The sequence below is a fragment of the Melospiza georgiana genome, unplaced genomic scaffold, assembly GCF_028018845.1.
Source record: "Melospiza georgiana isolate bMelGeo1 unplaced genomic scaffold, bMelGeo1.pri scaffold_29, whole genome shotgun sequence".
Lineage (NCBI taxonomy): Eukaryota > Metazoa > Chordata > Aves > Passeriformes > Passerellidae > Melospiza > Melospiza georgiana.
In genome coordinates, this window is record NW_026652215.1 from 8,081,930 (window position 1) to 8,093,096 (window position 11,167).

The 11,167-nt window shown below is 49.3% G+C and overlaps 1 protein-coding gene across 1 annotated transcript; it reads left to right on the plus strand.

Annotated features, from left to right (window-relative positions):
• The first annotated feature begins 10,200 nt into the window (after positions 1-10,200).
• On the plus strand, positions 10,201-10,923 carry LOC131096417 (olfactory receptor 14J1-like). Its single transcript, XM_058044755.1, has one exon. It carries the CDS (start codon positions 10,201-10,203, stop codon positions 10,921-10,923), a length of 723 nt encoding a protein of 240 aa, XP_057900738.1.
• Positions 10,924-11,167: the final 244 nt, after the last annotated feature.

The following is an 11,167-nucleotide window of genomic DNA, read 5'->3' on the forward strand; positions in this document are numbered from 1 at the left end:
GCGACTTCGGTCCACTGCATTTGGAACAGAACTCACAAAAGGTACAAGCTGAGAAATGCAAGTTCCTTTCTGAATAGTGACAGGAGGGTCATCAATGGATACCATAGCATGAATCTGCCCTAAATAATCAGCATCAATAAGCCCTAGATGCACATGAATACCTCTAAGTGTAGTACTTGATCTCCCTATCAAAAACGCACTCAATCCCCGTCCTATCAGACCATAGGCATCAAGAGGCACTTTACATATTTCTTTTGTTAAAATGGTTACTGTGTCAGCGGTGGGTATATCAATCCCTGCGGACCCGCTTGTTGCCCCTGAGAATTGTTCGCAAATGGGTAGCTTTGCAGGGCTGGGAAGGCCTGCATTTGCTGTTGTGGTTGTTGGGGTATTTGTTTCCCCATGCACCCCTTCGTGCTCCTCTTTGGGTTTCCCGGCAATAGCTGACCATTTGCATGATATCTACTTCTGCATTGCTTAGCATAGTGCCCAGATTTAGCACAATGGTTGCATACTACATCGCTACTTGCACTTGGCCTAAATGTTGTTTTCTGGACAATACACTGTCACTTTACGTGCCCCTGTTGTCCACAATTATAACACTTTGCTGAAGGTCTTAGCACTGCAGCAAGAGCTGCCATTTTATGCTCGACTTAATATGCTTGTCAATAATCTTTCTGCAATCTGGGTTTGCATTTTCTTTAGCCAACTGTATGCACAATTTGTCTCGCAAAGTTTCATCATCTACCTGTTTCTCAATAGCAGCAGCAAGTTTTTCTGCAAACTGCAAAAATGGTTCTCTCATCCCTTGTTGTATAGTGATATATTTCTGTTTTGGAGCTGCCATTTCCATTGTTTTAGTTAAGGCACTCATGCCAATTTGCTGAGCTTGTGCCAAAATCGAAGGATCCCACCTTGCCTGTAAATCTGGATTTTTGCAAAAGGCCCAGTGCCCAGTAGGGCATCAACACCCACAGCATGTCTTTTAACAATTATACAATTACAATACATATACAGTCCCAGCTCTCAAGCTGCCACAGCTCTCGGCTGTCTTCGATACATACATAGAACATATACATATCCCTATACAGTCCCAGCTCTCAGGCTGCCACAGCTCTCAGCTATCTTTAAACACACACACAAATCCCTAGATGTTCCAAGGCTCTTTTCCTTAAAGGCCATATTCTTACAGCTTTCTGCTGTTACAGCTCCTTAATTCAAAGGCCATATGATAGTCTAAAGTCCCAGCTCTCTGGCTGCCGCAGCTCTCGGCTGTCCTATCTTCTACTGTCCCAGCTCTCTGGCTGCACAGCTCTCGGCTGTCCTATCTTCTACTGTCCCAGCTCTCTGGCTGCCGCAGCTCTCGGCTGTCCTATCTTCTACTGTCCCAGCTCTCTGGCTGCACAGCTCTCAGCTGTCCTATCTTCTACTGTCCCAGCTCTCCGGCTGCCACAGCTCTCGGCTGTCCTATCTTCTACTGTCCCAGCTCTCTGGCTGCCACAGCTCTCGGCTGTCCGGGGGATTCCATACCTTCTTTCGATGTTTGGCTGCGTGTTCTTCATCACTTGATTCGCTGTTGCTGTCACTGTCAGGTAAAGGAGGATACAGCCTTGCAGGTTGTTCAAGTCGCTCAGAGGGAAGCGGGGGGGGCAGACGGCTGGACCTTTCTCTCTGCTAAAGACATTTCAGCTAACTGGCGTAGCAGTGTAGTATATACAGGCACCATTGCGAGCTGCTGTGCAGGTGTGAGATAAGGAGGCTTAGGGGCCTGATAAGAAGAGGCTAGGGCAGGTCGTCCAGAAGTTTTGGCAGCTTTCCCAGAAGCCTTGGCAACCAGCCCAGAAGCTCTGGTAGCCTTCCCGGAAGCTTTGGCAGCCTTCCCATCAGAGCCCCCTTCTATCTCAGAGGCCCCCCCGTCAGGTTCTGTTATCAGGCCCGACTCTTCGTCTGCATCTTGCTCCAATTCTCTCTCTATTTTCCATTCCTTTAAAGCCTCAAAGAGCGAGTTCCAGGTTACTGCTAAATCAACGGCTGTTTTATCTCCCTCTCGAATAACTTGCCAAAGTCTGTCCCCGACTTTCTTCCATGCCTTAACACTAAATGCTGTGTTGGGATCAGTGCCAAAATTCTGTGATTTAGCCCACAGCATTATATTACGAAGTGCATAGTCTGACGTATTGATTCCCTTATTTCTTAACAAAACTTTCCATGTAGACAGAACACTTTCTTCCTCTTTAGATAAATTTTGTCCCATTATTACTAGTGGGTGGCTCACCTACTTCCAGGTGTCTTGATTGGAGGGAATCAGGTCTGGACCTCCCTGTGGCTTCCACCTGCCACTCTCAGCTGCACCAATGCCGCCTCCCCCACTATGTCCCAGTGGGTCACGTATGCCAATTGCTAGGACCCTGTATGGGCCCCCACCGACTATTTTCTTATCACGTCGGGGTCACCAAAATGTCGCAGTCGAGGCGGTCATGACATTAAAGCAGAGACCACAAGCACATTCAGTCTTAGTCTCAGTTGTCAACCGTTAGCACCGTTTGCAACCGTTAGCAACCGTTGGCAACAGTTGGCAACACTTTATTAGTGAAAATGGCTGATACACTTTCCAGTTTTTTCCCCTCCAGTTGCAGAAGGCTCCCATCTTTCCTCTCTCGATCTCCTTGGTTCAGCTTCTTCCTCTTACTTCTCGCTCCTTTAGCCAACAGGCCCGCTGCTAGCCCCTTCTACATCCTCTGAAGATCCAATGAAAATGGCAGCTGTTCCCTGGGAAATCCAGTGGAAAGGCAGCTTGTGCTGTCCCAAACCCCAAATTATATCCAGCTGGGGATGCTTAACTCCTCCCCACTGGGCGGAGCATCTCCCAATGAGCTAAAATCATTCTATAAGTCATGGGGTGGGTGCAGAAACGGCTCCCAGAGGGAGTTATCTCTGAGTCACGTGGCAAGGCATTGATCAGCCCATTTACAGGAGATAAGGAAAAAACAATACCCTTCTTGCTTTCAACAGCTCTTGAGGATTGGAATAGAATACATCTTTACATTGTAACCTAGGACATCTATCACTGATGAAAGGGTGGGATGGAATAACTTCATATTTGAGGTAATTTTGAGCTCTGCTGGCAGTTTCCCGAGGTCTGGTAGTGCTGTTGGCTTCAGGAACAGTTTGGGCAATGGCTCTGGGACTGAGGGCTGGGTGAAAAATGAGAACGGTTGTTAGTCTTGTATTTACAGTCTTTTGCTATATGTCCAGTTTTCTCGCAGTTATAACAGTTTCCACTGCCTTTATTACATTTTGCATTGTGGAGAAGCACATTAATTGCAACCAGCGCTTCCACTGCACCCTGGCCTGTGGCCTTGGCTAGGCTGGAGTCACGGTCTGAGACTGCTTGGCAAATGCAAGCATCAACCATCTGAGCAATGGTCGGTTCATGGACAAGGCGGAGGGTGTCCAGAACCTTTCTGCAGTCAATACTGGCATTACAGAAAGCTAATTTGCTAATAAGATAATCCCCGACCTTTTGATCGTCTACCTGTTTTTCCAGCACTTTAATAAGATTATCGACTTGATATAGCTCTCATCCAGGCCCTGGAAGTCAATGTGGGATGTAGAAGTGTCAGGTGGAGGAGGGTAGACCATGCAGCACCTTTGTGATCTTCCAGTATTGACCAGGGGAGGACTTCAGCCTGATATTGCAGTCTAGTATAGTCTCCTTCCCTAGTAAGGCAGTCCGATGTGAGGTGTTGTCACCGTTCTTCCTCAACAGAAACCTTTTGGTAATTCATTAAATTTATTTATCCAAATTTGTTTCCACAAAATAAACTCAGCAGGTGACAATAAAATTTTTATACACTCTATTAATTTATGGTACCATCGTGTGGGCAGTAAATGGCGCATCCAGCAAATTCTTAAAAAAGGGAGAACTCCTCCCATAGTCCTTTGCAGCCTTAACTAAGTCCTTAATTTCCCTATGGAGGTAGAGAATCCAAGATTCAGATGGCATCTGTGCAGTATAAGCAGGGGCCAAAACCTAAATGGGAATCCATAGGGAATAGATTAAGGTTTTGGCCCCTGCTTATACTGCACAGGTGCCACCTCAGTCTTGGATACCACCTCCCAGTCCCCCTCCTTTGCAGCTTTTCTCCGCATCCTCTGCCAAGAATCCTTGGGCTCATCCTCACTCTTGGATAAGCTATCGCTCTCTTCCTCTGCAGAGGAAGCAGGTCTGCTGGGAGGGGCGCAGGGCATTCAGCCAACTGGCAACACACCGTGTTGAAGGCCTTTGGTAGCCCAAATGGCTTCCTTCCAGTTGGCCCCATGTCCAGTTCCAGGGTCGGAACTCAACATCAAGGTGGGGCCCGTCACAGGGGAGGTATGTGGAGCAAAGGCGGGAAATGGGGATGAAGGCTGAAGGGAATCCAAAAAGGCGGTCTCTCTAACAGGAGCATTGCCATCTTGTGATTTATAGGAAGGGGGATTAGGATCAGGAGATGAAGGAATGTGGGTGAGGGAATATCTCAGGGCAGCATGGCCACTACCAGCCTGAGGAGAGGACAGAAAAGGAGGGAAGATGACAGGTAGCAGATGGCTTGTCTGTGCCAAAGGGCGGGCTCCATCTCCCATCCTATTCTCAGGGAACATGGGTTTGGGAACGTGGGGGGAGGATTGAATAAACCAGGACAATGGGCTGGAACCATGAACTTGTTACATGATCCCATAAATTGAATGAAACAACAGATAAAATTTCCCAACTTTTAAAACCCCTTGTGTTTGTAAAATATAAAGCTTTTTCCCAAGAGCATCCCAAAACGGTAACTGATAGATAGAATCAACAGAAATATCAGGAAACTCCTCAAATAACCATAAACAATACCTTTTAAACTCCTTTCAGAAAATGAACTCCCCTCTAAATTTAAAACTCTCCAAAACTTAACAAAAACATCCTTTGCAGCTTGGAACTGAGTATTTCCCATAGCTGCACCCAATGAAAGAGGAAATGCCCATCCACAGGAACGGAAAATCAAAAGACCAAACCCCTGGGAGCTCTCTGCAACTCAGTCACTCACTCTCAGTCTCACAGGCACAATCTTCAGCCAAAGTGGGGTTTGTGGGGCTGTCAGCAAAGCTGGTCCCATAGATGTTGAGGGGATTGTCGATTTCTTCTTCAGCTAGATTCAATAAAACTCAAGTCTCATTTCAGTGTTATGGCTGACCTGAAGGGGTACAGCTTCCAGTGACATCTGGCTGGCAGGATCACTGCTGGAGATGCTACCGGGGACCTTAACAAATCAGGTCCCTATTCGGGCACCATGTGTAGCATCATTGCTCTACTGAGGCCCTTGTAGCATCCAGCACTCATGAGCCCAAACCTCACTGCTACCTTAGTAAGCTGACAGAACAGGCAGGATGGGTTTTCATATGATCTCCTGCAAACTGGGTTTAGTGGTACAGGAACAGGGTACACAGCTGAACAGGGTCCACGGATGAAGACAGGGTGTAGGCTGAGGGAACAGGGCCTTATATGGGGTAGTGAGGGTGGAGCTGAGGGTCAGGGTCCAATGGATATGGGGGAAACGGTGCAGAGGAGGGGTCAGATCTCAGGTCAGCCAATAAGGAAACAAAAGTGGAGGAATGCAGCAAACTAGGGCCAATGGAGGGACAGAGAGAGAAGAACATTCTAGGGCTAAACAAACGTGGGCAATAGGAGTTTAACTAGGATAATTAGGAAAATGGACCAATGGGGTAACATACCATTCCATAAATCATGTGCCTGCAAAGATCTATGGGAGAAGAAAGCGTCTCATACTAACCTGAAAGCCTATTCCTCTTATCTGGAACAGGTCCTCTATGTCTAGGGGATTGAGACTCTGATGGCAGGTCTCTGGGACTCCACACATCCTCACAGCTGGCCCAGGGCAGGTCTGGACTGGTCTTGGTGGCAGCTTGGGCTTGGCACACACTTGAGGAGAATGTCTGTTTTCAACAGGGAGCTTAGGAGTTTTAGATTACTAAAATAAAATAAGAAAAACCCCACTCTGCCTGAGTGCAGCAAGTTCTCCAAGATAAGCTGACCCCAGGTGAGTGAGGAGAGACAGGATGGGGTTTGGAAATGTGGAGCAAGGCTATCCACACTGGGTCAGATCTCAAGACACAGCTTCTCTGACCAGGACAGACATCTTTAGGAAAGCCCCTGGGTCTATCAGTCACAGAATGCTGCTATCATTTCTTCTCTAAAGAGAACCATACACCCTTAAAACAGGAATATAGATTTATTGGAAGCTGTTTGAAATATTTCTCTGTAACAATAGAAAAAGAACTTCCTAGTGAACTGCACTACAGTAGAGGGAAATCAAAGCAAAACCACAGTTTGTCAGCATGTACTTGATCCTAATGAGCCCCATGGTGCATTTGGAGCTGAGCCCTGAAACCTCAGGGCCTGAGAGGAGATTGCACAAACCTTTCCAGGAGTCAAAGACAGACAAAAACCCCAAAATGTCTTGAGCCATGAATGTGTCCCTCTGAGGTCCATCCCCAACACAGGCTCCTCATGGACTCCTTGGAGGAGAGTATTGGAGGCCAGGATGGCATGAAATCCTCTCAGAGACTCAGTGTAGAAAGGAAAATCCAAAGTACCTTAAAAACCTTGAGTATCTCAAAGTATTAATGAGCACTACCGGGTGTCAGTACAAAGCTCTCAAGGGACTCGTTAAAGCAGATAATTGGGGCCATGATTGTACAAAGCTCTCACAGAGCCTGTATCAAAAGGGAAACACCAAATACCTTAAAAAAACTAAAGTACCCTGAAGTATTAATGAGCCCCAATGAGTGTTGTTACTGACAAAGCCTCTCCAGGGACTAATTACAGCAGATAGTTGGAGGCCATTATTGCACAAACCTCCCAGAGACTCCAAGTTAAAAGCCCAATCAAAGTCCTTTGAAAAACCTGTGGAGAGGCTCCCGGCTCAGAGACAGATCCTGGCAAGGGCAGTGCTGCAGAGAGACATCTCTGCCCAGGAGCAGCTCCCGTGCACAGCCCAGCAGCGCTGGGGCACTGCCTGCAGCCACCCTGGGCACAGCACAGAGGCACACAGGGGTTAAACTCAGTCTGGGCTGGGAGCACAGAGCAGAGCTCACTCAGGGCTCACTAGAGCAGAAATCATCCCGGTTTGAAACAGTCATTCCCTGGCTGTGGGAAGAGAAGCTGCAGTTCCTGCAGGGATCTCCTGGAGCTGGCACATCCCACAGCTTTGAGGACCTTTCAGGAGGACTCTCAGAGCTGCTCCAGGGCAGGGCTGTGGCCCTAGGGCAGGGCTGGCTTTCCCTGCTGCCCCAGCCCAGGCACAGCCCAAGGCAGCTCCTGTTGCCAGGCTCTGCTGCAGGGCTAAGAAGCCAGGGCTGCAGCCAGGGGTGCCCAGGGCTGTCATGCAAAGCAGGGTCCTGCAGCCCAGGGCGCTGTGCTGGGGCAGGGACTCTGCTGCCTGCCAGGGACAGCTCTCTGTCGGACCGGGGAGCTGCTCCCAGCGCTGGGGAGAAGCTCTGGGGGGAAGGAGCCACCCTGAGCAGGGCAGGGGCTGCTGCTGAGAGGGGCTGGGTGGGGCAGGGCTGCTGCCAGCTCCAGACCTGCCTGGGCACAGCTCCGGAGGACACTTCCCAAAGAAGGTAAGCATGGGATTGCTGGAAAGATCAGGAGCTTTCATGAGAGTGTTTTCAATTTCCTGCTTGGAGTAGAGTGGGAAGGTTAGGGTGATGACATAAAGATTTTTGTTTTTATACATTTTCCATCTCTTTGTAGCTCTGCAAATTACTATTATATAGTTATAAAACTATAATATTTCTCTAACTCTATTAAACACTTATTAGGTCAAATTACTTTTATATACTTCTAGAACTATAATCTTTAATTCTTCCATAACTATAATCTTTAATTAACTCTTGTATGTTTGTCAACCTTTCTCTTAGATTTTAGAACAATAAGCTAACTGTCTAAACACATTCCTGAAACACTTTATAGTCTTATTATCAGGAATAGGACCTACAAGAAGAACATTCTGGTTTCTGACCAGAATATGAGCAGTCATAATAAAAAGGGAAGGCAAAGAAGCCTTTGGACCTACTCCAATGGGTTGACCTAGGGATGTGTAACCAGGGCAACTGAATCTGCTATTGGATGTTCCTGTTAAATATCCTAATTAATCAACCTTAATAAATTGCTGAAATCAGGGTCCAGGATGTGCTAAATCCCCACTGGGACACCTGGAAGTTTCCAATTAATGTCTGGTTTTTACTTTACTGTTCTAACATTGTTGCAAGGTTTGTTTTTTTTTTTTTTTTGTCTTTAGATTACAGACAACAGGGGGCTGAGAGAAGCAGAAGAGGAATTGTAATCCCAGAATCACAGAACATTCTGAGTTGAAAGGGACACACAGGATCATCAAAGGAATGTTTGAACATTTACAGAGAGTCCAGAACTGTAACTTTGGGTGGTCAGTCTCTCTGCTGAGAGCCTCCCAAAGGGCCCTCAGCCACTCCTCAGCCCTGGACAGCAGCAGCATCACCTCTGCAGGGCCCAGCAAGGCTCTCCTGAGCTGCCCTTGCCCAGCTGCACACAGAGCCTGCCCCAGCCAGGGCCCTGCACACGGGCAGGTTTCTGTAGGGCCCCGGCCAGGGGACACATAGTGGGATGGGCTCTGCGAGCGCTGGAAGGGACAAGGCTCCTCTCAGGAGGGAATGTCCAGGCCCAGGGAGATGCTCAGGGAAGGAGAGGGGGCTGAAGAGAGCAGTGCTGGGGGCAGGATGAGGGCACTGCTGGTGTGTGGGAGGTGCCGGGCACAGCTGGGCATGGGAACACTGTCCTGAGTGCCCGGCTGTCTCTGCCCTGCCCTCTCAGGCACAGCACCACAACATCTTCTCTTGGTTCTGCCCTGTCCTGATATTGTCACTGTTATCTGTTGCTCTCAGGGAGGCTCTGGCATTTGCAGCAGCTGAGTTAGGCACTGCCCTTGGCATTCTTGCCAGGCAGGGCTGTCCATGGGAATGGGGTGTCCAAGCTTGCCTGGCACCTGTGGGGCTGTGGGCAAAGCAGTCCATGGGAAAGGGGAATGAGCTGAGCCCCCTCCCTGAGATCCCATAACGGGCACAGCCAGGGATCTCCTTGCTGTGCCCTTCCAAGCTCTGAGCTGCCCTCCTGGGTGCAAATATGTGCCAGAGCCTCTGGGAGTTCCCTGAATATCCCACAGGGAAGGGCAGAGCTGCCAGAGCTGAGGAAATGCTGCTGGGTTTGCCAAGGGAGCCATGAGTGTCCTTGGCACAAGGGGGTGCTGAGACCTTGCCCAGAGACCTTGAGAGAGGGTGACATACTCAGGGATCCCTCTGCTCTGGGCAGGGTCTGGTTTATCCCAGGGAGACCCAGGAGTGTGATTGTGCTCTGATTGCAGCCTAAGGTGCAAAACCAGGGCAGTTGGGAACAAGCCCATGCAGCCCCTCACCTTCCCTCAGCCACAGGGAATCCTTTGCCTCTCTCATCTCTAAGTGGCAAACTCTGAGTGCAGCAGAAATGCTGGGGGTTTCTGACGTCAGAGAGCCACGAATGAAGGGTGGGGAGGAAGACAATTCCTAAAAAAATGTCCTGCTATTCATGTATTATAGGACCGTGAATCCAGATGCTAGCGAGCCTGTCTGCATTAGAAGCGATTCCCCTGTCAAATCCTTAATATCCAGCCTTTTCCCTCTGCCCCATGGCCACAAATCCAGGGGACCAGGGCAGGGATGGCTCCTTGAGAGCCCCTAAGCACAGGCCTGGCTGCTCCCGGCAAACTCAGCCAGAACAACTGGAGCTCAGGCAGGGACCTGGGTGAAGGTTTTACCAGAGCAGGAACAAGGCTACCGGGACAGTCTGCGGGGAATGGCCCAGGCTTGGCTCAAAGCAGCCCATCCTGACTTGTCACTGTCCTTTCTCCATGAACAGGACCCCATGTGCAACCACAGAAAATGTCCAACAGCAGCTCCATCAGCCACTTCCTCCTGCTGGCATTGGCAGACACGCGGCAGCTGCAGCTCCTGCACTTCTGCCTCTTGCTGGGCATCTCCCTGGCTGCCCTCCTGGCCAACGGCCTCATCATCAGCGCCGTAGCCTGCAGCCACCACCTGCACACGCCCATGTTCTTCTTCCTGCTCAACCTGGCCCTCAGCGACCTGGGCATGATCTGCACCACTGTACCCAAAGCCATGCACAATTCCCTCTGGGACACCAGCAACATCTCCTACTCAGGATGTGCTACTCATGTTTTTCTGCTGATCTTCTTCATGGGAGCAGAGTATTTTCTCCTGACCGTCATGTGCTACGACCGCTACGTGTCCATCTGCAAACCCCTGCACTACGAGACCCTCCTGGGCAGCAGAGCTTGTGCCCACATGGCAGCAACTGCCTGGGCCAGTGCCTTTCTCAATGCTCTTCTGCAAACAGTCAATACATTTCCCCTGCCCCTGTGCCATGGCAATGCCCTGGGCCAGTTCTTCTGTGAAATCCCCGCCATTCTCAAGCTTTCCTGCTCACACTCAAAGCTCAGGGAATTTGGGCTTCTTGTGTTTTCCATCTGTGTAGCATTTTGTTGTTTTGTGTTCATGGTTTTCTCCTATGTGCAGATCTTCAGGGCTGTGCTGAGGATGCCCTCTGAGCAGGGACGGCACAAAGCCTTTTCCACATGCCTCCCTCACCTGGGCGTGCTCTCCCTTTTCCTCAGCACAGGCACATTTGCTCATCTGAAGCCTCCCTCCATGTCCTCCCCATCCCTGGATCTGGCCCTGTCAGTTCTGTACTCGGTGGTGCCCCCAGCCCTGAACCCCCTCATCTACAGCCTGAGGAACCAGGAGCTCAAGGCTGCCGTGCGGACAATGATGACTGGATGCTTTCAGGAACATTAAATGTGCTGGCCAATTTCTGCCAATCACTTGTAATAAAAGTCATCATTGATACTTCTTGTTGGTTTGGTTGTGGTGGTATTTTTTCCTTCATTTTAGGTATTCATGTTGTCCACAAAGAAAAGCCATTCCTTGTGTCATTTCTCATTTGGTTTCTCTCCACCTTCCCTTTGGCCACAGACTGTATCAATGAGGGGTTGCACTCTTGGTGGCTTTAAAGGAACTAAAGGATCTCCCAGCAGAGTTT

Excerpts from the sequence above, each read along its gene's own strand:
- LOC131096417 (XM_058044755.1), top strand. The coding sequence starts at position 10,201 with ATGATCTGCACCACTGTACCCAAAGCCATGCACAATTCCCTCTGGGAC.